This window comes from Peromyscus californicus, unplaced genomic scaffold (genome assembly GCF_007827085.1).
Source record: "Peromyscus californicus insignis strain IS unplaced genomic scaffold, ASM782708v3 Scaffold_6__1_contigs__length_162567912, whole genome shotgun sequence".
Taxonomy (NCBI): domain Eukaryota; kingdom Metazoa; phylum Chordata; class Mammalia; order Rodentia; family Cricetidae; genus Peromyscus; species Peromyscus californicus.
The window spans coordinates 42,184,436-42,209,224 of NW_026294584.1; the positions used below are offsets into that span (position 1 = coordinate 42,184,436).

General features: G+C 46.4%; 1 protein-coding gene across 3 annotated transcripts; it reads left to right on the forward strand.

The window, feature by feature from the left end:
* Nucleotides 1-1,745: 1,745 nt before the first annotated feature.
* Garin1b (golgi associated RAB2 interactor 1B) lies at nucleotides 1,746-20,306 on the forward strand. 3 transcript variants are annotated; one of them, XM_052721425.1, is made up of 7 exons: nucleotides 1,746-2,293; nucleotides 3,535-3,719; nucleotides 6,614-6,866; nucleotides 8,896-9,017; nucleotides 12,793-12,830; nucleotides 17,423-17,590; nucleotides 19,492-19,597. In XM_052721425.1, exons 1-6 carry the CDS (start codon nucleotides 2,048-2,050, stop codon nucleotides 17,587-17,589), a joined length of 1,011 nt encoding a protein of 336 aa, XP_052577385.1. In that variant the 5' UTR covers nucleotides 1,746-2,047; the 3' UTR covers nucleotide 17,590; nucleotides 19,492-19,597. The 3 variants fall into 3 exon arrangements, with proteins under 3 accessions (XP_052577385.1, XP_052577383.1, XP_052577384.1); XM_052721423.1 differs by lacking the exons at nucleotides 1,746-2,293; nucleotides 17,423-17,590 and having other exon boundaries at nucleotides 3,495-3,719; nucleotides 12,787-12,830; nucleotides 19,492-20,306; XM_052721424.1 differs by lacking the exons at nucleotides 1,746-2,293; nucleotides 17,423-17,590 and having other exon boundaries at nucleotides 3,495-3,719; nucleotides 19,492-20,306.
* Nucleotides 20,307-24,789: the final 4,483 nt, after the last annotated feature.

Here is a 24,789-nt window from a genome sequence, read left to right on the forward strand (position 1 = left end):
TTAGCGGAAAGAAGTGGAAGAAACACTGGTGTTGGAAGGCTAGTGGGGACAAGGAGGAGAAGATAGACACCTTAAAACACCATTTATACAATTGTTTAGCATCTTTAGAGCCAAATGTGTTTTCATAATTAACTTTCTAGACCAGTGCTAAAGCCTCCCTCCACTGAGGTAGAGGAACACCATGGAAGCCAGCTTAGTGTCCCTAGATGGAAAAGAGCAAAGTCAACTTCCCAGTTGACTTTGGGATGTCTCAGTGGTTATGTTTGCCCAGCCCTGTATCTAGCTCACAGGCTGTGTTGTGGTTAAGTGCTAACTGTGAAAAGGGATCACAGCTTATTAACAGCCATCACTTTTGTACCATGTTTTTGGTTTCCAAGGAAATGCAAACCACAGGGTGTGGTCTATGACCCCATCCTTAGAGAATCTTACCAGGGGGCACATTTTCCCCTATGTAGTAAGCAAAAGAAAATGAGGAATGTGAGTTGGACATCTCATTGCTACCCAGGGAGCTATAACAGGTGGTTGGGCGGGTGTAGCCTCATGGCCAGAGGAGAGGGCTGTTGGAACCAGACTGGGAAAGCCTCATAACCCTCAGACTGTCTCTGACTTTATGATGAAATAAAGGACTCATATCTAGACCCGTCCTTTGTATATCTGGTTGCCAAACCATTTTTCTGAATTTATCACATTTGACCTCAACATTACCAAATCCTAGAATTTTTTCCAAGTTAGAATACTATTTCTCCTTAAATTGACTTTGAATGGTTGTCAGGCTGCTTGGTTCTTTGACCTATCCCATGCCCAGAATTTGGATTTTTTTCCTCTTCCTCTGGCTCTTGGGGAGGTACATTATCACTGAGACAAGGATGTGGTGCTGCCCCGCACCCCCCCACACACAAGCTGGTCAGCCTTGTCTTAAGAAACTAATTACTTCTCCTGCTCCTTCAGTTTTGACTTCTTAAGGGAAAAAATCCTGCAGCTGCAACCAGCCAGCCATAGCAGGCAGAGAACAGGTGCCAGCAGCTCTTCTAGAAGCAGAAATGGTTCTTGCACGTAAGTCAGGGTGCAGGGGTGGGAGCTCACATCATGCTAAACCAGGGTGTGGGAGATTCACGTCATTTTAAGCCAGAATGTGAGAGGCTGATGTCATGCTAAACCAGGGTGTGTGGAGGGGATTATATCATATGAGGCTCTGGAAACTAGTTTTGAATAGATATCAGCTCTTCACATTGTTTAGGATAATTTGCACTGAGAGAGTCAGTGACTGGCCAGCAAGATGGCTCAGTGGTGAGATGCTTCAGTAGGTAAAGGCATGTACCTCATCACCAAGCCTAATGGCCTGAGTTTTATCCCCAGACCCTGTATGGTGGAAGGAGGGAATTGGTTCCCATAAGTTGTTCTCTGACTTTCACACGTGCTGTGGCACTCTATGTGTGCACACACATACACCAATCAATCAATCAATCAATCAAATGTAACGGAAGTAGTGGAGCTTGAACTTCATGCTGCAGGCAACTGAGGAGGCTGAGACAGAAATATGCCAAGTTCAAGTCCTGTGTGAACTGGGAACATAGCTGAGTGGCAGGGCACTTGTACAGCATGTATGGGGCCCTGGGTTCAATCCCAGTAAAACACACACACACACACACACACACACACACACACACACACACACACACACACACAAGGGCTGAGAGTCAGGAAATACCTTCCTTCTGGGCAGTAGTGGGAGCTTCCTACCAGCCCTTGCTTCCTGTCTGCCTCAGGCTTTCCCAGCAAGTTCTGTGACTGTTCCAGGTAGGCAGCCCCAGAGAAAGACTTGGCATGTCAGTGCATAAGTGAACTCCACTGGCTCAGGAGGAAATGGGAGGCTCCCCCGACCACTTCCCTTTCTTGCAGGCCTGCTGTGGTTTTTCATGATGTCATCCATTCATCATTGTGAGCTGACTGGCTGCCTCCTAGGCCTTGGCCAGCTGCCCATGGTCAGAAGGGAAGAAACAGATCCCAGGACAACTGTGCAGAGGGCCCCTAAGCATGTGCAGACACGATGACATCAGTTCCACCTAGAACGTCTTGGTGGAATTCGAAGAAGACTGTAAAAGTTATAAGATCTTATACAACCTTCCCTTCCTTGAATGCCTGGGGAAAATTCAGGGGCCTCTTGCCTGTGGATAGGGAGCCGAACCCTGGAGTGGGCCTGGGTGTGGAGGAAGGACTGCTCTGCCAGATGGTCCATTCTCCAGAATTCAACCTGTTTCCTAACTCCGTGGTGTTTGAAAGCAACTTTGTCCAGGTACTCTTGGGTGACTCAGAACATCACTCCTTGATTCTTCTAAGTCTATTCCCAAGATGTGACCAAAAGAGTTATCCCTAGAACTGCAGTGGGAGATAAACTGAGGCAGGAAAGCTCGAAGGCCTGAGACACGAGGCTGACCAGGGTTTCTCCTGTAAGTGTACGCCCAACGAGAAAGGTCAGGCATCCTTTGCTGAGTGAAGGATTAGGCATTGGAACCCCTAATTTATGTCATTTTCAGATCTGTCACCTGATGCCAAGTTAAGGCAGTGAAAGGAGATGACCTTTGAGGACTAGGAACAGAATTGGCAAAGAATAGGACGTCAGGACTCAGAGAAACGTGGGCCCAGAGTCCAGTCTCTGCTCGCTGGTGGGGAGGTGCCATTGTGCATGGGACCTGGACAAATCCATTTAAACACAGCAAGCCAAGTACATGGTCTAGGCGGCACTTGGTGTGTTTTTCTCTCCTTGCCTGGGCTCGCCTTGGACCAGACAGAACCTAGAATAAATGGAAGGACCATGTGGATGACTGTTTTCAAAGCAAAGCCAGGAAGCCGTCAAGGGGGGGTCCACAGATACGAAGTAAATGCTAAGAAACTCCAAGGTTATTTTCTTGCTCTTGTGTTAATAGTAGGTCCTTTAAATCCTGTTAGAGAAATCCACATGGTAGCTCACATCTGTAATCCCAGCAGCACTCAGGAGGCTGAGACAGGAGGATGCCCTTGAGAATGAGTCTAGCCTGGTCTATAGAGTAAAACCCTGTTTTGTTTCATTTTGTCTTGTTTAAATAGCTAAAGAGTAATTTTAAAGGTACCCACAAACCCCACTAGAGTTTTAAAACCAATACAGGTTAAAATGCTTGTCAAAAAGCAGTGGTTAAGCCCTCATTTCCAAGGAACATTTGGCAATGTCTGAGACAACATTTTCCGTTGTCAGAATTTGGGTGGCAGTTTGCTATGGGCGTCTAGGGGACAGAGGCCAAGGACACGGCTAAACACTCCACAACACAGCATAGCCTTCCTTTCGCAAAGAGCTAAGTGTCATAGTGTGGTGGCACAGTCCTTTAACCCCAGCACTCAGGAGGCAGAGCAGGCAGATCTCTCAGGTCCTGGTCTACACAGTGAGTTCTAGGCCAGCCAGAGCTATGAAAAACAGACATTAGTGCTGAGTGAAGGAACTTGGCTAAAACATCCTGCTGCTTTTACCAAATGCTCAGGCTGGGCCTGGGGGCTGCGTTACAGGTCAAAAGGGGCAGAAACTGGAAAAAAATCTACAGAGCCTCCAACACCATGGCCCTTGGGGTGACCTCCTCCGTGCCTTGCCTACCCCTTCCGAACATCCTCCTTATGGCCAGAGTCAAATGGCTTCAGGGGCAGAGCCAGACATGGAACAGACCATCCACAGCCCCGAGCATCATCCTGAAGAGGTAAGCAATCAATGCAGATGGGAATGAGGGATGGGTGGGGTAGAAGGCAGGCCAAGGTGGAGGCCACCTGGTGCTAAACTCAAGATGGGGAGGACCCGAGAAGCCATTGCAGTGAAATTCATTGGAATTCTCTTTCATTTTGTTTTAAACAAAATCTTTTATAGTCCAGGCTGACCATGAAGGCACTATGCAGTCAAGGCTGCCCTGGACTCTGGATCTACTTGCCTCCTCCTTGAGTGCTCGTATTCCAAACGTGCACTGTGGTGCTCAGCTACCACTGCTCTAGACTGCAGTAACCTAAGACAAGTAGGAGACTGGGGGTTCGTTCAATCAGTAAAGTGCCTGCTGTGCAAACATGGGGAGACCTGAGGGTAAACCCCAGAACCCATGTTAAAAAAAAATGGGTATAGTGGTACACATGGTGGATCCTTGGGGTTTGCTGGCCACCCAGCTTCGCCTAAACTAGTAAGCTCCAGGTTTAGTGAGAGGCTCTGATTAAAAACCAAGGTGGACAACACTTAAGAAATGACACTGACCTGTGGACACATGCACACATACCTCCCCAAACACATATGTACACGGATAGGTGGGGGATGGGGAGACAGATGTCTCAGTTTGAAGATGGCATGATATGTGTGAGCGTCTGAGTTTGGATCATCAGCATTCACACAAAAGGCCAAGTACGATGCATGCCTGCAATCCCAGTGACAGGGCTAGGGGGTGGAGGAAGAGAGGTGGAGCCTAGGGACTAGCCAGCTAGTCTAGCCAAATGAAAAACCGTAAGCTCCGGGTTCAGTGAGAAATGTCTCAATGATTTTGGTGGAGGTTTTTGTGTAACCGTCTTCTCAACTCACTAGCCCACTTCCTTCCTCATGAGTGCCTTTTTCTTATTTTTAATTAAAATTTTTAACATTTTTTAAAAGTTCCACTAACTTTGTTTTACGCATGTGAATGTACCAGCATGTATATCTGTGTGCCATGTGTGTGCCCAATGCCTGTGGAGGTCAGAAGAGGGTGTCAGATCCCCTGGAACTGGAGTTAAAGAAGGTTATGAATTGCCATGCGATTGCCAGGTCTTCTACAAGAGCAACAAGTGCTCTTTTTCTTTCTTAAGAAGAAGACGGTGGGGGCCGGAGAGATGGCTCAGTGGTTAAAAGCACGGGCTCCTCTTTGGTACAGTTAACAACTGTCTGTAACTCCAGTCTCAGGAGATCAGACACTTTTTTCTGGATTCTGTGGACACTGCATACATGTGGTGCACAGACACACATGCACACAGACTTCCCATACACACAACAACAAATAATTAAAATAAAAATTTAAACTGGACGTAGTGACACACGCCTTTAAATCCAGTACTCGGGAGGCAGAGGCAGGTGGATCTCTGTGTGTTCTAGGCCAGCCTGGGCTACAGAGTGAGTTCCAGGACAGGCAGAACTACATAGTAAGACCCTGTCTCAAAACAAACAAACATTTTTTTTAAATAGTGGACATCAACAGAGGAAGACAGTGACATTGACCCTTGGCTTCCACACACAAACACATGCATGGGCAAGCTCACACCTGACAAACATGCATGCGTACAACACACACAGGTCACGTGAGACAGGGCAGGGCTTTCACTGGAAGGGCAGACTGTTTGGTGCGAAGGGAAGCTTTACATGGACAGGAGTGGAGGCTGGTCTCCAAGCACACTTGCCTTCTCGCTTCACTCTTCTGATTCAGCAGGAAACCTCTGAGCCTTTGGTTGAGGAATAATGAGTCAGTGAGACCTGCAGATGGAGAGCTGCTCGGGAGAGGCATGATTCTCAGCCCTGGGTGTGCAACTACCTAGACTTGATTTTTGGATCACAAGTCACTGGCTGTAGTTTTTTTTCTCTACAAAGCGAATCGCCTAAGTCCCCCGTGGGGCTGTAGAGCAGCATGATGCTTGGGATAGAACTGCCCTTCTTGATGCTTGCTTGGGCTGTGTTTCAATTTCCTTTCTGTTGCTGTGATAAAAAATACCCCAGTGTAAAGCAGCTAGGGGAGAGAGGGCACATTTTGGCTTCAAGTTCCAGGGGGACAGAGCCTTTTGTGGCAGGGAAGGGGAGACACATTGGCAAGAGCAGGAAGCTGGCTGATCATATGGCATCTAAACAAGAAACAGAACAGGAAATGAGGTCTGGCTATAAAACTTCAAAGCTCTCCCTGCAGTGATGTACTTCCTCCTTCTAAAGGTTCCATAACCTTCCCAAAATGGCACCATTAGCTGGGGACCATGTGTTAAACAAATAAGCCTCTGGGGACATTTGACACTCAAGCCACAAAAGGCCTCCTTACACAATCTGCCATCATTTCAAGAATCTCTAGATGTTACCAGAGGTCCAGGAAACCCCTTCATCCCTCCAAGCGACCTCGTGCCAGAGCTCCCCTATTATGCTGTTGGTATACCTGTAGCAAGTCCCGCCCACCGCAGGTGACTACCGTTGGATCTAAACCAGGTCCTTGAGTCGGCTCATTTGGGCAGTCTTGGAGTCATGAGGGTATCATAATGAATGAACAAGCTGTGCAGGTGGGTCAGCTCCCTTCCTGTTTTCAAGAGAGAAATGGCAAAACCCCATGTGTCCGGCCACCTTACTGCTGAGCTACAGGTGTGGCACGGGACCCAGGGAGCACTGGCATGAGAATCAGTGAGAGAGGCAGGTCCCCGGGCCACAGCCCAGACCTACTGAATCTGAATCTTTGAGACTGTCTTGGAGAGTCTGCATCAAGTGCTCCAGGGAAGTCTGCTTTTCCCAGAGTTTGAGCGTCACTGGCCAAGAGCTCTCTTTGCCGCCCCTAAAAGCCTCCACCCTCGTGGAGACACGTCAAAAGTGATGGGGTTGTCCAAGTGTCTTCTTCTATGTCCTTAGCATTCTCCCTTTGAAGTTTGTGGAGCTCCAGATCTATGACCACCATGAACGCATCCTGAGGCTGAGGACAGTCACCGAGAAGATCTACTTCCTAAAACTCCACCCTGACCATCCTGAGACTGTCTTCCACTTTTGGATCCGCCTGGTTCAAATTTTGCAGAAGGGTCTGTCCATCACCACCAAGGACCCTAGCATCCTTGTTACTCACTGCCTGGTACCCAAGAGCCTCTGCAGCCCATGTGGAAAGTCTGAGGTAAGAAATCTCCATTGCCAGCCTTCAGCCAAGACCAGAGTTGGAGGGAGATTTGAGCAGCTGCTGCTGAGTGCCTGAGTAGGTACCCTCAGCTTCAACTCTATTCCAGACATGGTAGTGTTTATAAGCACAGAATACCCCTTTCTAAGTACACAGACTTTCTGTAGAGGTACACAGTTGTGCAGCCATCAGCCGCCATCACCATTCAGTGAAAAGGAACAAGAGAAAAGGGTTTTGTTTTTGCTTATTTTTTTGTTTGGCTTTGTGAGATCGAGTCTCATGGAGCCCAAGCTGGCCTCAAACTTTCTATGTAGCCAAAGCTGGCCTTGAAATCCTGAACTTCCTTTCTCCAGCTCCCAAGTACAGGCACGTTCTACCATGCCAGGCCGAAAGAGACTTTTCTGGTATACATTCATGTGCATTCGCATGCTTGGGTACGTGCGCGTGCGCGTGCGTGTGCGTGTGTGCGTGTGTGTGTGCATGTGTGCGTGTGCGTGTGCGTGTGCGTGTGCGTGTGCGTGTGCGTGTGTGTGTGTGTGTGTGTGTGTGTGTGTTGGGTGGTTGTATGCCCTGTGAGGAGTGTGCCTAGTCCAGAGGAAGACATTCTTTTATCCTTCTTTGCCTCATTCCTCTGAGATAGGGTATTCCACGGAACCTGGAGCTTGCGGGATTTTTGCTGGGCTGGTGGCCAGCAAGCCCCAGCAATTCTCCTGTCTCTGCTCCCCAACCCCTCAGTGCTGGGGTTAGAGGTTTGAGCCACTGCTATGAATGGTTCTTTACATGGATGCTGGGGATTTGAACTCAGGTCCCGATTCTTTCCCAAGCACTCTGACCTACTAAGCCATCTCCCTAGCCCAGGAGGGAGTTGGTTTTTTTTTTTTTAGTTTTTTCATTCTCTGTTCTTACCAGCTCTCCCTCCCTGCCTCCCCCCACTGGGTGTGTGTGTGTGTGTGTGTGTGTGTGTGTGTGTGTGTGTGTACACGTGGGCCATGGCACACACGTAGAAGTCAGAGGACAGTCTCAGGTGTCGATCCCCATCTTCTACCTTACTTGAGACAGAGTCCCTGGTTCTCCTCTGTGCACTCCAGGCTAACTGGCCCTCGACCGTTTGTGGATTCTCCTGTCTCCGGTTCCCATCCCTCTATAGGCGCTCTGGGGTTTCATACATGAGCTACTGCATCCTGTTTTATGTGTGTTTTGGGCATCCAGCTCTTACTCATTGACATCCTTTGTGACCTTTTCTCTTTTCAAGGCTGAGGACCGAACCCAAGGTCTTGCGCTTAATAGGCAAGCACTCTGCCATGGAGCTAAATCCCCAACCCCAACATCCTTTTGTTAAACGGAATCTTACATAATTCCTTGTTGGTGGCACTCTTGGGAACATAACTGCAGGCATTCTGTTGCCAGGCAGGATCCTGCTGTAGAACCCAGGACGGCTTACAATTCTAGATCCTCCTGCATTAGCCTCCAAGTGCTTAGATACAGGCGTGTGCTACAATCAATCCATGTACACACATACACACACAACACATAACACACATGAACAGGTACAAATGCGCTACCTATCCACAAAGCGACTACATATAGGACTTTTCTTAGAGAAATTAGTTTCTTTTTCTTTTCTTCCCTGGAGCTGAGGACCGAACCCAGGGCCTTGCGCTTGCTAGGCAAGCACTCTACCACTGAGCTAAATCCTCAACCCCAGGAATTAGTTTCTTAAACATTAACCTTCATAATATATACATTTAAGTATAAAAACCAGTAGCACTAGCTATTAACATTCATATTAACAAGTTGCTACTAAATCTATGTTGGCAGGTGGCAATGAAGACCTTACATTTAAAGCATCAAAGGATATTTATACCAAGCACTGAGCTACCAACAAAGAGAACTGCTTCCGTGAGCAGCTGGCATGGCTGCCTAATGGGAGAGGTTGGGTCCTGATGTTTCGGAGTCTAGAGATTGGTGTTAAGAAAATGCAGAGAGCCCAAGGCTTAACCTCTTGTTTTCTTCTTCTTTCTCTGTATAGTTAGTGCAAAAGAAACCTCCAAGCCCCCAGCCCAGTGAGAGCCTCATGCAGCTGATGGCCCACGGGGAGAGCGAGGCCCTCTCGCAGATCTTTGCCGACTTGCATCAGCAGAAACCGTACAGGTACATGATTTAAATCCGGCTAGCCCTCCCTTCCCCTAGCCCGGAAGGTCCCAGCTGTGAGAGCCTTGGTAAAGGAGCACAGTTAGGGACTTGACACACAGTACCTAGTCTTTGGACAGTCTTTCTTGTTCCCCTTGCCTTAGTCTATCTCCAGACAGCAAGCAAGGTAGGCCTGACTCCAGAGGGGTTGTATAGAAATGGAAATATTTCTCCAGCAATGAAAATGAGTTCGTAACAGGCATGGAAGAATGAAAGTGAAATTCTAACCCAGTATCTAATTCTGTAGAGGCAAACCACATTGTTTTAAACCCTGCTGTGTCCTGGGTTCATCCCCCTATTTACTGGGCCTCTGTTCAGACTTAATAGAGTTCCTGAGGTTGTTCCTAAAGTATAGACTCCTGGGATGCTCCAGCACAGGCCTATCTTCTCTATGCCTGAAGAAATGGCCCTGTACATAGAGATATTCAGTGTGATGCGAGAGACAGGAAGTTGGGTGGGGTGACCCATATCTATCATTCCAGCGCTGAGAAAGGGGTTGAGGCAAGCTGTTTCAAAGCTGAGGCTAGCCCAGAATGAGTTCCAGACTAGTTTGAGCTACAAACAGAGAAGGAAACCCACAAATGAATTAGTAAAATCACCAGGAGAGAAAAATGAAGTGTCAAAAGAAGGAACTTCTTTTATTTTAAGATAGGATCTCATGTAGCCCAGGTTGGCTTCAAATTCCCTATGTAGTCAAGAATGATCTTTAATTCCTGGTCCTCCTGCCTCCACCTCCCAAGTGCTGGAATTATAAGAAAATCTGTGCCCCCATTCCTGGTGACACCTAGAAGAGATACCCCCTCCCTCTGTCTTGGGGATTGAATTTAGGGCCTCAAGCTTTCTAAGCAAGGGCTCTACTACCCAGCTACCTGCCAGCCAGGAGGAGGGGTTTTGTCACAACAGGAACCAGTTAGAGTAGCTCAGAGACAACCGAAGAGTGCTGGGGTGGTAAGCTGGAAAGTAAGAGAGCTCAGAGGAGGTGCTTTAATACCTAAAAGATGACAGACAGCCTCATCTGGATACTGTTGGGAGTCCATGAGCTCATAAGCATCAAGCACTTAGCGTGCATGTTCTTTGTCAGACTGGGAAGCAGATCTGAGTGAGATCTCAATAAATACTAATGTGTGTTACTAATTGTCTTGGGAGAGAGTTAATGGTTTGTACAAAAGACTGTCACTGTATATAACATACAGAAAACTGTAATTAAGAAATGTTTACATAGAATGTCATATTCTGGGCTGTGGTGGCTTACACCTTTAATCCCAGCATTTGGGAGGCAGAGGCAGGCAGATCTCTGAGAGTTTGAGGACAGCCTGGTCTACAGAGCTAGTTCCAGGACAGCCAGGGCTACACAGAGAAACCCTGTCTCAAAAGACACAAAGCCAAGCCGGGCGGTGGTGGTGCACACATTTAATCCCAGCACTCGGGAGGCAGAGGCCGGCGGATCTCTGTGAGTTCGAGGCCAGCCTGGGCTACCAAGTGAGTTCCAGGAAAGGCACAAAGCTACACAGAGAAACCCTGTCTCGAAAAACCAAAAAAAAAAAAAAAAAAAAAAAAAAGACACAAAGCCAAAAACCAAACCAAACCAAAGAATGTCATATTCTGAACTAGTGCTGAATTCTAATAGAGCAAATATTTCATATTGAAGCAAGTTTTTAATTGTGTCAAATTATTAAATCACTGTGCACAGCAGGTCTGAAACTTGTTAAGTGACTAGAGAGATGACCTTGAACTCCTGACCTTCCTAAGTCCTAGAATTAGAGACATGTGCCACAGTACCTGGCATCTTTGTTTGTTTTTGAAACAGTCTTGTTTTGGCAATGCTGCCTCAGAATTCAGGGTCTTCCTGCCTGAGAGTACAGAAATGACCACAGTCCCCAGCTAGCTTACTATTTATAGAACACTGTATTAGCTACTTTTCCATTGTTGTTGCCATGACCACGGTAACTTATACAATGAGGTTTGTTGGGGCTCATGGCTGCAGAGCAGTAAGAGCCCATCGGAGGCTAGCAGACAGAGCAGCCAGTAGCAGGCACAGCAGCAGGAATGGGAAGCTGAGAGTTCACATTTTCAAACGCAAATACAAAGTAAAGAGACCTAACTGGAAGGGGCACGAGGCTTTTAATCCCAAAGCCCACCCCCTGCGACACACTTCCTTTTACAAGACAGTACCGCCTAAACTCTCAGAACAGGGCCACCAACTGGGGACTGAGTGTTCAGACGCTCAAGCCTATGAGAGAGAGAGAGAGAGAGAGAGAGAGAGAGAGAGAGAGAGAGAGTGTGACCTGTATTTCTCATTCAAACCACCACAAACCCTTTTGCATATATCTCATGCTGAGTTACTAGCTTTAACTCAGTCCCATAGACCAAATTAGCTGCAAGGGAGGCTGAAAAGCACATTCTCCTTTAGACACAAGCCCAGTCAAAACTAAGTATTTTCAGTCTGAGATGGTGGTGGTACATGCCTGTAATCTCAAAGACTCAGGAGGCTGTGGTAGGAAGACTCCTGTGAGTTTGAAGCCAACTTAGGCTAGCATGTCTCAAAACAACAATACTCCACCAAATTTAGGTGCTCTACCCCCAAAGGAAAAGGGAACCTGCCACCAGTCTCTGGCTTTTTAATTCCAGAAAGTCAGAGGGAACTAAGCCCTGAAAGAGAAATAGGCACTAGACAAAAAGAACAGGGGAGGCAGAGAGCCAGACAGGTTGAAGAAACAAATGGCTGAGGCTTTGTCCAGAGGAAGAACCTTGATGGGTTTAGGGAAAGAAGGCCATGTGGAGGGTTTTACACGTTCAGTGGAGCGGAGCCTTAGCTGCATTTTACGCATGGAGGTTACTATGATCCAATTTCCATTTGGAAAAGGTCACTCCAGCTACACTTACAGTTAATTGTAAGGGAAAGAGAAGAGACTCAGAGAGACCAGAGAAGCAGCTGGACTGGTCTGGACTGTCATGTATAAAATGGGTCAGGGAGATTTGAGAAAAGAAGTGGAGAGGATCACTTCTGCCTCCCTGTTATCTCAATAGCTGCTCTGTACAGACATTTAGCTTCCTCAGTTTCCCAGAATAAACCCCTGTGTGACAATGCCTTAGATTCAGGCACTTTCCAGGCTGGTTGCACTTATCATCAGTTCTTACTCATTAGCAGCAACATGCCACTGAACAGTAAATAGCATGCATGGCTGAGATGCAAGATAGGGTCACAGTCCTCCTCCTCAGACGAATCAGAGCTGTGGGCTCTGGCCCCTACCTCCTCCCATCCCACCTCCTCTTCCCCTTTTCTCTTCTGGAAACATAATACGCATCATACCCACCCAGTATAGCTACAGCTGGCCTTTTCCATATTTCTATCTGCCTCTAAATCTTTTGTATCAAGAAAAGTCTAACTAGGGATAAGCTTTGAGATATGACTGACTTCAGGGCTGAGCATGTAGCTCAGTTTGTAGAGCGCTTGCTGCAGCACACACAAAGCCTGAGCTTGATCTGCAGCACTGCATAAACCAGGCACACTGGTGCACATTTGTAATTCCAGCACTCAGGAGGCAGGAAGGTTGGGAGTTCAGAGTCATCCTCAGCTACATAGTGAGTTTGAGGCCAGATACATGAGACCATGTCTCAAAAAAAAAAAAAAAAAAAAAGACAGGAAAAAAATTACCAAAACCCACCGGAGTTCACTGTTCTTCTCCTTAACTTTTGGTCTTTGTTTCCTTGACCCCTGAAATGACTGGAGTGCCAGGAGGAGCAAAAAGATTCAGGTCAACAAGACCAGCTCAGGTAAGGAAGGATGCAGGGTTGCATGCTGGGGCGAGCTAGCTGCTGTGTAGGTATAGGACTCAGATCCCTCACAATGCCCCCTCTGGCCTCTTGGATGCCATCAGGAGTACCATAGTATCCCTATGACACAATGGGTATCTCTCTGGGCTTTGGGGCCAAGAAAGTCAATTTGGCACCCAGTTCTACTCATCTATTTCCTTGAGACGTTTCCATATTCTCCATTTCCAGTTCCACAAAACGAATAGCAGTCCCTTTCCTCTCACATCTGCAGTATCCATTTGTTAATTCATTGACTTACTCAAAAGCATGCACCAGAGACTCTTTAAGTGCCACACTGCCTTCTCTCAGGGGGATGGAGTCACACGGGTACGTACCAAAATTACAGAAACTCCTTTCTAGACAACATTCAAAGTTCATGCTAGGGTGCCAGAGGTACATAACGACAGAGTCATTCACTCCTTTCAGGGCATTGGCATATTTGATAGGATCAGGAAAGATGGAGGAGATGAGGCCATGTGAGAAAACATGACATTCTAGAAGCAGCAGCTGGTTCCCTGTTGCCAAGTTCTAATCCACCCCGAGTCTCCTGGATGTGGTCCTTTATCAGCTCCCCCATCTTTCCTGTCTCACCTGATAACATGCTCCCTGCCTCAAAGCTACTCCAGCCACATCTGTTCCAGGCACATTTCAACCATGCTTCCTCATACCTTAGTCATCCCCAGCCCACTTCCTTCCCCTGAGGAGCTACTCTAAACCCCATCTGTCGTCCTAAATCCTATACCACATGCTCCTGCCAAGACTCAACTTTCCTCCTCGTAACCTCTCACACTATTCTCTGGTTCTCTTATAGGCTTAAGGCTTATTTCTTAATGAATGTTAAATTGCATCCATGCTTCTTAAGTCATCTATAGCAGCAAGCGCTGGTAACATAATGGGAGTTGAATAAATGTCTGGACCTAAGACCGTTGACAAATTAATTCTCCATTCTGGCTCAGAGACAGCCACATCATGCTATATTTTAAAATGTAAAGGAGATTGTAGATCCTAGGAGAACTAGGTTCCAAATCATATGTCTATAGGTGGAATAAATAGATAAAGGTCTGAGGGGACATGAGCAAAAGGAATGGTTGACTCTTACCTTGTGATATTTAAAACAACTGCTGAGAGTTGGAGAGGTGGTTCAGTGGTTAGGAACACTCACTGCTCTTGCAGAGGACCCAGGTTCGATTTCCAGTTCCCATGACAGCTCACACCTGAATGTAGCTCCAGTCCTGGGGGACCCAACACCCTCTTCTGGCCTCCATGGGCACCAGCCATGTATGTGGTGCACAGACATACATGTTAGCAAACCAGTCACACACAGAAAACATAGTGAGTCAATCTAGAAAACAAAGCAACTACTGCCGGCAACTGACCCCTGTTTTCAGCATCAAGAAGACAGTCGAGAGTGGAGAGGGCGGAGGCAACAAAAGCAGTGAGTGTTTTCGTTGAGACTTGGATTAATTGCTGCCATACTGCACATATCGTCAGATACTGGCCTGGTATCATCAGATACTCTATTTTTTTCAAGAGAAGCCTCCAGGTCTGATTTTTTTTGGGGGGGAGGGGGGGGAGTTCAAGACAGGGTTTCTCTGTGTAGCTTTGCGCCTTTCCTGGAACTCACTCTGTAGACCAGGCTGGCCTCAAACTCACAGTGATCCTCCTGCCTCTGCCTCCCAAGTGCTGGGATTAAAGGCGTGTGCCACCACCGCCCGGCTCAGGTCTTAAGTTTTAAACATACTCGGTTAAAAAGAAGTGCAGCAGGTACTAATGAAAGCTGTGCTGAAGGAGGACTGCACTCAGCACTGAAGACGGAGAGGGAGGCTGCCGTCTCTGAGTCCTGACAGGTGAGCAGAGCCTCACTTCCTCCTCATCTGGGACTGCCTTCTCACCTTTTGACATGACGCCTGCTGGGTTTTTTTTTTTTTTTTTCTGTTTTTATATAACATTCAAGCACATTCACAAATATACACACACTTTAAAATATTCTATGAGGTTAGAGGTCAGGAAAACAGAATATTCAAGAATATTTCTAATGAGTGCTGGGACTGAAGAGAAAAGGTTTAGAATTTCAGGATATCCAATCAGGTGTGGCAGTGCATACCTGCCATCCCAGTACTTGGAAAGCTGAGTTAGGAGAAATGACTTAAGTTTAAGGCCAACTTTGTCTATAAGGCAAGTTACAGGATAGCCTGGGCTACATAGAATCTTACTAGAACCTCAAACAACACCAAAGGGAATTTCAGGATATCTGAGGTTGGAATGTTCTTAGGTTGATTTTAATCATCCACAGTGAGTTGTTCTCTGTACCTTGTTTTCTTCTTTTTTTTCTTTCTTTTTTTTTGGGGGGGGTGTTTCGAGACAGGTTTTCTCTGTAGCTTTGAAGCCTGTCCTGGACTAGCTCTGTAGACCAGGCTACCCTTGAATTCACGGAGATCTGCCTGCCTCTGCCTCCTGAGTGCTGGGATTACAGGCATGCACCACCATTGCCCAGCGTACCTTGTTTTCTTGCTGAGTCAAGTACTGGGCAGGGAAGGGAAGTTACATGCCAGGCTCTTAGGACTCTTGCTGTCTCCTACTGAACCATTCCCTAAACCTTCTATTGGAACTTCTGAATTAAAAAAAGAAGGGCAGGAAATAAATCAGTCAGTAAAGTACTTGCCTTATAAGAATTAGGACCTGTGGGCTGGAGAGATGGCTCAGAGGTTGAGAGCACTGGCTGCTCTTCAGAGGACCTGAGTTCAATTCCCAGCAACCACATGGTGGCTCACAACCATCTATAGTGCCCTCTTCTGGCCTACAGACATACATACAGGCAGAACATTGTATACATACTAAATAAATAAATAAATAAATAAATAAATAAATAAATAAATAAATGAATAAATAAATTTTAAAAAAGAAAAGAAATGGAAAAAAAAAAGAATGAGGACCTGGGTTTGACTCCAAGAACCCATGGGGCTTTAGAGATTGTTGTAGTGATATTTTATCTGTGTACCCCAATAAAGCTTATCTGAGGATCAGAGGAAAAAGCCAGCCACTATATTAAAGAAAGAAGTCAGGCAATGGTAGCACACCCCTTTAATCCAAGCATTTGGTAAGCAGAGATTCATCCAGATCTCTTTGAGTTCAAGGCCACACTGGGAACAGAGCCAGGCATGGTGGCACAGGCCTTAAATTCCAACACTAGTTAACCATAAAGGCCTGGAGGTCTGTACAGACACACAGGAAGTGATAGAGCAGGGCAGAAAAAGGAAGTGATGTAGCTGGGCAGAGAGAGGAAGTGAGATGGCAGAACAGAAAGGCATATAGGCGTGGGTATACAGGAAGTAGGTCTCTTTGGAGGCTGAGGAGTCGGTAAGGTGAGGTTGGCTATGGCTTGTCCTGTTCCTCTGATCTCTCAGTTTTCACCCCAATATCTGGCTCCAGGTTTTTTATTAATAAGACCATTTAGTAATTCGTCTTACAGATTGTCCCAGTGGTCTAGAATGCATATTGCTCTTCCAGAGGATCTGAGTTTGGTTCCTAGCATCCACTCTGAGTAGCTCAGAACTGCCTGTAACTCCAGCTCCAGAGGGAGGAGGGGGATCAGATGCCTCCAGTCTCTGAGAGAAACTTCATTCACTTGTACCTACTCACACAGGCACACACACACACACACACACACACACACACACACACACACACACGCATGTGCACGCACGCATGTGCATACACGCATGCATGCACGCATGCACAGACACACATGCACGCACAGACACACATGCACACACAGACACATGCACCGAGGCACTCAGGCACACAGTTAGACCTTGTGGTGTGTACCTGTAATCCCAGCCCTTGGGAGGCAAGGAGAGGAGGAATCAGAAGTTCAAGACCAACCTTGGCTGCACAAGAGCTCAGGAGGATGGGCTTGGGAGTCTATATGCAGTCTAGACAGCCAGGGGCCCCGAAAGTCCACCTGTGTGTCCCCACTAGCAGGCTCACAAGTCAACCTTTGGTCTTGCTAAAATGCTGTTTCTAATTCATTAGACCTGGACATAAGGCCTTGAAACTAGACATTTCTAATATGATCCCAACTGATACCAAGGTTTTGGTTACATTTTGAATAGCCAGGGGCAAAGGGTCTAAGAATAGGCTCTGGCTTTGCTCTACTGGCTTCAAGGCCATTGTCACTTTAGCTGACTGAATATCCTTGGGGAGATTTACTCGGTTAACCTGTCCCAACCATGACGTTTCTCTCCATTTACTGAGGCTATTTTGCCACACGATGTAGTGGTTAAGAACAGAGGCTCTGGTGACAGGTTGGTTGGCTTTGCATATTGACTCTGCCTTATCATAATGTGGCCATAAGTAAGTTAATCAGCTTCTGTGGACCTCAGTCCTTATCTGTAAAATGAGGATTGTGGGAGACTTGCCACCAATAATAAAAGCAAGAATGTGTAATTGTCTGACATGTTCCGTATATAATGACTTTTCCCCACAATTATTAGCTATTAACTTCCAGAATGTTCTGTGAACCAGAGTGCAAATGCATTCCTTTTCTTAACTAGATAAAGCTACTCCCAGTGAAGAGAGTGTCCCCTGTACCCGAGATCTCAGTTGGAGGGACGCATTCACTTATGGAGAGTGGGAAAGAGAGAACCCCTCTGGGCCACAGCCTCTCTCGCTCCTCGGCACTCTGGCTGCCTCCAGCAGGCCACGGCTGTCCCTACCTTGAGGTATAGTGGTGATGGGATTGATCTGGAGGCCTTCATGGGATGAGCTGGAGTTGAAGCTTAGAATCAAGACGGTGTCCTAGGCTCCTCGGGGCGACTCCAAATTCTATGTGAGAGGCTGGGTGGCTGGTTGCAGTGACCTCACCCTCTGCTCTTCTCCTTTGTTGTCTTGGCCTCCCATGATATGGACTGAAATTCTACAGTGTGGTATCTCCAGAAACCCCAGAGTCCCCACAAGTGGCACTGAAGGGCAGACTGGTCAGCTGGTGCTCAAGAGCACGGGGCTGCTCCTGGAGCTCAGCAGTTCCTATGGCTCTTCCCGCCCTTTCCCTTCCCTAAAGCTCTTGGTATCTCCCTAGCTAATGGTGGGGCAGCAAGAGGGAGAAGGAGCTAGACCGCAGGGTGAGAACAAACTTCCCTGGGGTCCCAGCCTTTCTCTTCCCATGAGCCAAGGCTCCCCACCTATCCTACATTTATTCAACAAGCATTGTGAAGTACCTTCTATGCACTGTATCTGACAGAGTCATATAGAAGGTGGGTTAAGTTAGGTTTTTCTAATTCATACGGCGGCGGCGGCGGCGGCGGCAGCGGGGGCGCATGCCTTTAATCCCAGTACTCGGGAGACAGAGCTAGGTGGATCTCCGAGTTTGAGGTCAGCCTGGTCTACAGAGCGAGATCTAGGACAGGCACCAAAACTACACAGAGAAACCCTGTCTCAAAAAACAAAAACAAAATAAAATTATTTATTTTTTTATTTGCAAAAAAAAAATCTTTATGTTTAAAGTAATTTTTTTAAAAGATTTATTTATTTATTATATATACAGTGTTCTGTTTGTATGTATCCCAGCAGGCCAGAAGAGGGAGCCAGATCTCATTACAGATGGTTGTGAGCCACCATATGGGTGCTGGGAATTGAACTCAGGACCCTTGGAAGAACAGCCAGTGTTCTTAACCTCTGAGCCATCTCTCCAGCCCCTGTTTAAAGTAATTTTTAAGTGAACATACAAAGCTATGGTTTAACTATGGCATTTTCTTGTTTTCAGTTAGTAATAACCACACCTCAGATAAACCTTAATGGCGATCCTGCCAGTGTGCAAGCAATCACTATGGCATTTCATGATAGATGTCATTATACTTTGCTCTCCTGTACTCTCCTCACTGTCCTCCATATGCCCACTGCATCTTTTCTCTCCTCAGGATGTCTTCCTGCCTTCCCATGATCCCTTCCTATTTTCATGATCTATACACAATACATACACAAAACAAATAAATGTAATAAAAATTTTAGGTGTTATCAGTGAAATAATACCATACGAAATAATATCATATGAAGTAAAATCAATGAAACTCTGCCAAAAGACCATTTATTAAGAACTGAAATGTTCTGAGTGTAAACAGAGGCCAGGGTGGTCGTTCTGCAGTTAAGAAAGCATGGTGCTCTCCAGAGGACCTGAATTTGGTTCCCAGGACTCACTTCAGGTGACTCCCAACTACCTGTAACTCCAACTCCAGATCTGACACCTCACGCCTCCACAGACTCCTGCGCTCACATGCACATATCCACCCATCCAGATAATAAATTAAAAATTAAAATGGAAATAAGAACAAGCGCCCCCTCCTGTGGCTTCACTTTCCAAGGTTTCAGTTAGCCACAACCAAATACAGCCCAAAAATTAAATAGCGATTCAATATTGAGAGAGAAACCACAGTCACATAACTTTTGTTAGATCACAACTGTTTGCTAATCTCATACTACGCCTATGAGTTAAACTTTATCTAATTTGTATCTATCAGAAGAAATGACATCTATACAGTTTAGAGTTGTCAGGAGACAAAAAACCCCACAGAAGAGTTCTTCAGATAATCTGTAGGATATTGACGACTTTTCTCTTCGGCACTCACAGGAAACTATATGACGAATCCTTTCCCACTGGGGAGAGTTTATGCAGCCTGTGCCAGCACTTCTCTTCAGTATTCGGTTTCGGGGGGCTCTAACTGGACAGAAGGGCGGAGGAAATTGCCCCTCGGAGCAAACCCAAGTTATCACAGCACTGACAGGAGGGCCTCCTCACCGGTCAGCCTCTCCACGTACGCTCATCACCACCTGAGAGTAGAGCAACCTGCATCCCATGGGCCGGGCATGCCTTCTCCAAAAGACAGCCAGGAGAGGCGCAAGACGAGGGAAGCGATCCCAGGAGAGCTGTGCACACCGACAAACCAGAGGCGACATGGAAGCTGGCAGGAGGGGGTCAGAGAAGAGATGCAGAGAGAAAAGTAGCAACACAAGGAAATAGAAGAGACCCGGGAGAAAGGCTGAAGAGAACTAGACAAGAAACACATCTCTGAGAGATGCCCCGCCAAGCGTCTATTTATCTAATTTAAAGAGTAAAGCCATAAACCAAGGAGAGAAGTGTGGTTTCCTCTCTGCTCAGGTCACGCCGGAACAACTTCATCCTTCTTCCTCTGCCTATTGCCCAGTTCAGGCTTGTTCACCTGGAGGTGGCTTGGAAGCTGAAGAACAATCTTTTGTTTGGGTTTTGAGATAGGGTCTCTTCCAGGCAGTGGTGGCGCGTGCCTTTAATCCCAGCACTCAGGATGCAGAGGCAGGTGGATCTCTGGTTTTTGAGGCCAGCCTGGTCTACAAAGGGAGTTCCAAGTCAGTCAAGGCTGTTACACAGAGAAACCCTGTCTCAACCATAGAGAGAGGGAGGTTTGGAGGTTTGGAGGGAGAGAGAGAGAGAGAGAGAGAGGAGAGAGAGAGGACAGAGGACAGAGGGTCTCACCTATCCTACCTCATGGATGCTGGGATTACAGGCCTTTTCAATCACTCCCGGTTTACCAAACACAGGGCCTCATACATGCTAGGCAAGCACCCCACAACCTGAGTTTTATCACCAGCCCCTCTTAGGAACAATTTTTTCCAGAAGATTGGAAGACAAAGTGTTAAGGTAGGGTGAATTTTCCTTTTGTTGTTCAAACTTATTAGGTTTGCTACCATCTCAGTCTTGGAAACACTGGTGCCTTTCCTTTCGGGTTGACAGCCCCTGAAACATCGACACACCTGCTTGACATACCTTCTGAGTGCTCATTGAATTAGCCATCCCATCTCAAACTCACGATCATCTCAGCACTCCTCACTGCCTTCTCTGCTTTATTTGACTCCTTTGAACATGCTGCCACCTCTCCTTTTTGCTTTTTAAATCCTGATTGTCCGCCTCACCTGCTCCTACAGATCAGAATATAAGCACTGTGACAGAACTGAATTCCTTTTGTTTACCACTGCATTCATAGTGCCCAGAGCACAGGAAATACTTCATTTGTGGAGTATTCAATCATACCACATGAGTAGAGTAAGGATGCTCAGAGGGTAGCATCAGCCTTTGCAGCCAGAGCCATTATGCCTGCCCACAGCAGACCATACGTATGGTTTTCAGAGACAGATGGACTAGTAGGCCTTGAGTAGAGTTGGGTATGTCATTTCTTTTTTTTTTTCTTTTTAAGATTTATTTATTACGTATACAGTGTTCTGCCCACATGTATGCCTACACACCAGAAGAGGGCATCATACCAGAAGAAGAGGGCACCAGATCTCATTACATATGGTTCTGAGCCACCATGTGGTTGCTGGGAATTGAACTCAGGATCTCTGGAAGAAAAGCCAGTGCTCATAACCTCTGAGCCATCTCTCCAGCCCTGGTGGTCTCATTTATTATTTATTTACTTATTTATTCATTTTATTTATTTACTTAATTATTCATTTTATTTATTTATTTATTTATATTTATTTTTATTTATTTATTTATTTATTTATTTATTTATTTATTTATTTATTTATTTATTTATTTATTTATTTTGAGACAGGGTTTCTCTGTGTAGCTTTGTACCTGTCCTGGAACTCACTCTGTAGCCCAGGCTGGCCTCGAACTCACAGAGATCCGCCTGGTTCTGCCTCCCGAGTGCTGGGATCAAAGGTGTGCGCCACCACCGCCCGGCAGTCTCATTTCTTAAAGAGTATCACTCCTAAGCCCTTTTCTCTACTGGCTACTTTCTAATTCTGGGGCTCTTGTTGACCTTAATTTCCTTCTTCTCTCTGAGAATGACTCCATCCTCTGCCTCCTGAACAAAGACTCCTAAGTATCTCCTCCAACCTATGAATTCTTTCCATCACATTTGCTCACCATGCCATACTCTACTCACTTCCCTCATCTTCTAGGGATCAGGACCATTCTTTAAGGGTTTTATTTTGCTGTACTGGGTATTGAACTCAGGGCCTTGTGTGGACTAGGCAAGCACTCTACCACTGAGCTACAGCCATAGCCCAAACATTTAATTTTTGAGTGCCACCTTAATTTCTTTCATCCAACACTAACTCTAAAACTTATTTCAATTTCTTTATTCTCTCTCTCTCTCTCTCTCTCTCTCTCTCTCTCTCTCTCTCTCGATGTGTGTGTGTGTGTGTGTGTGTGTGTGTGTGTGTGTGTGTGTGTGTGAAATCACATATGCAGGGGTCAGAGGACAACTTCCAGATGCTGTTTTTCTTTTTTCTCTGTGTGAGTCCCAGGGACTGAACTCAGGTCATTAGGCAGCAAATACCTCTACCCACTGAACCATCTTCCCAACCCTCTATATTTTTTAAATTGCATATGAAATTGTATATGTGTATATAGTTTTAAGTGTTACATACAATTTTTTGTGTTATTTATTTTTGAGGAAGGTTCTTATGTATCCCGGGTTGGCCCCAAACTTGCTGGATAGCAGAGAATGCCCTTGATTTCTGAGCCGCCTGCCTCTACACACAGGTGTGGCCATCACACCTGACTTGGTGTAATGCTAGGGCTTCAGCCCAGGGCTTTGTGTGTGCTGGACATGTGCTCTGCCAACTGTCGTTCTTACTTAAAAAAACCTCTCTCGTGTACAAGGGTTCATTTCTGTCCCCTTTCCCTTCCTAGGCCAGGCCCTTGTTCACGGGGAACCGCTAGCATTCACTGTCTGTTCAGCTTTCATTGACATACTTCCAGGCCGATAACCCGTTTGATGACTTTTTCCCTGGAAGTCTTGCCGTTCACCCCAGATAGAGCAACCACACACCAAAGAATCGGGTCCATCCAAGTCTAGCTTTTCAAACCAATAAGTTCCCTGAGGTTACTCACAGGAACATGAGTGAGGGGTTGCAACAGCATAGGGCACTAATGTTGGCAGGCACAGCACAGAAGAGTCCCCACCCCCAGCAAATGTCAACTGTTTATAACGGGGAGTATGAGCCCTCCCTTCTACAAGGAAATGTCAGTGGGCCTAACCTGTGAGGCCCTTACAGGAGTAATAATGGTTGGTCTGGCCGCTGGTATCATGTCCAGAAGACAGGGTTCCGTGACATTATCCTAACACTAGGCTGCAGTTCCTGGAGGGGAGGGATGGTGTTCTTTTCAGTGTGGTTTGCCAGGGCCTCAGATTGCGCCTCACCTCAGGAAGGCACTCCCCAGGTAGCCTGTCTGTAGTTGGCCTATGTGAAAACATGCCTTCCTGAGAGAACCACTTTAAATCTCATTCTGCCTTCATGAGGGCACACTTCCCTCTACCTCCAGCTCAGATTCCTCAGGTGAAGACTTTCCATTCCCCTTCTCAACTTGCCAGCCAGGCTTTCCCTGAGTGTCTGCCATTCTTGACCACCTTCATCCCCTACTTGGCCTGAGAATTTACCTTCTGTTCTACCTCACACCCACTCCTTTCTATTGTTTAAGACCTCCTTAGTCCAGCCTGAGTCTCACCTCATGAGCTCTCCATCAGTGATGGCCAATGCCCTTTCGTTTTTGTGGTCAAAACTTCCCATAAGTGTTTTAGTGTCAGCACATCAGCTGCACCTCAGTCTACTGCTGTTTCAGCTGCTGACTGTGGCTCCGAAATCACTTCCCCAGTGCTCAGGTCGAGGCCTGGTGGGACTTCTGGGTCCCGCTGAACTGCCTCTGCCTCTGCAGCCAAATGAAGCTTTTAACTAAGTCTATCGTTTTATTTTACCAGTAAAGACTCAGGAGTCAGATACTGGGGTGAAAACCTGCTAGCTCAGAGTGGCCAGGAAACAACCAGTTGACCTTCCTTCTTAGCTGGTGACCCAAGCAAGAGAGCTTTCCTTCCACCATCCCAAACCAAAACAAGTCCCCCTACTACTTCCTGTGTGTTTCTCTATCCAATTTCCTAACTCCCTCTAACTCTTTATGGCTACTTCCTGTCAACTAGTTGCTGGCTCCGCCTCTTGACGCAAGGTTTTATTTAATTAACACAAACTCGGGGTTCACAACATGATCAAATACCTGAAACACATAAAGAAGCTCTCCCTTCAAACTGAACCTTCTACACTGCTGATTAACTCATTAGAACGTCAAATATAATTGCAAGTTCAGAGACAAATTATTTGGGGCCGCCTTTAGCCGTCTTAATGGGCATTTATTTAGTGGTAGTTTGCTGCTTTCCTGTGTACCTCACCTAACAGCGTGGTGGTCATTAGGAAAATGATGTAGTGGGGTGTAGAGATAGCACTGGTTTCCTTGGGAATGTATCGGTTTAGCAGAGCTCTAGCTTGCACAAGCCGAAAGCTGAGATCATCATCAGATAGCATCTGAGACCTGCAACAATGGTTTCCCTCACTTTGCTCAAGCTCACTCAACAAATATACCCTGCTCCTGAATCAGAAGGAAATGTATTGGCATGTCCAGGAAGACCTAAAAAAGGTTTGATCACCAGCATCTTGAGCACACTACCATTTCTGTAAACATCCGGGGTAACTTGAGACACAGCGGGAGAAGACAGTCTCAGGGTAAAATCTGAAAAAGTTAATGCCCAAAGCAGAATATAGCCCTCATCCAAAACACATACTCCTAAAGATAGCACATGGAGGTTTGGGATTTTTCAGGAGAAACAATGTTTCCAAAGAGGAAGAAGCGTTAGGTCTACCACTATCCAACACGCAGCCAGCTTTATGTGAGACAGTTACAGACTTTCAACTGTGTTTGGAGAAATGGGGAGAGCTAACCAACAATAACTTGGTTTTATAGTTCCCTCAATGAGGAATATTTACTATTCTAAATTTGATAATTTTTGTATGAAAAACCAGAAGTCTCAGGCAACAAGAGATAATGAACGGCAGTCTGCTTTAATTGGATAAATTTCTGTCCTAGATGGATTATCTGTTGCTATGATAAACACAGACC

Bases quoted from the DNA above. Each gene is read 5' to 3' on its own strand.
- Garin1b (XM_052721425.1), top strand. From the start codon at position 2,048: ATGACATCAGTTCCACCTAGAACGTCTTGGTGGAATTCGAAGAAGACT. The intron at 2,294-3,534 runs GTACTCTTGGGT...GCTGCGTTACAG, and splicing joins TTGAAAGCAACTTTGTCCAG to GTCAAAAGGGGCAGAAACTG. The intron at 12,831-17,422 runs GTAAGGAAGGAT...TTTCTTAACTAG, and splicing joins GGTCAACAAGACCAGCTCAG to ATAAAGCTACTCCCAGTGAA.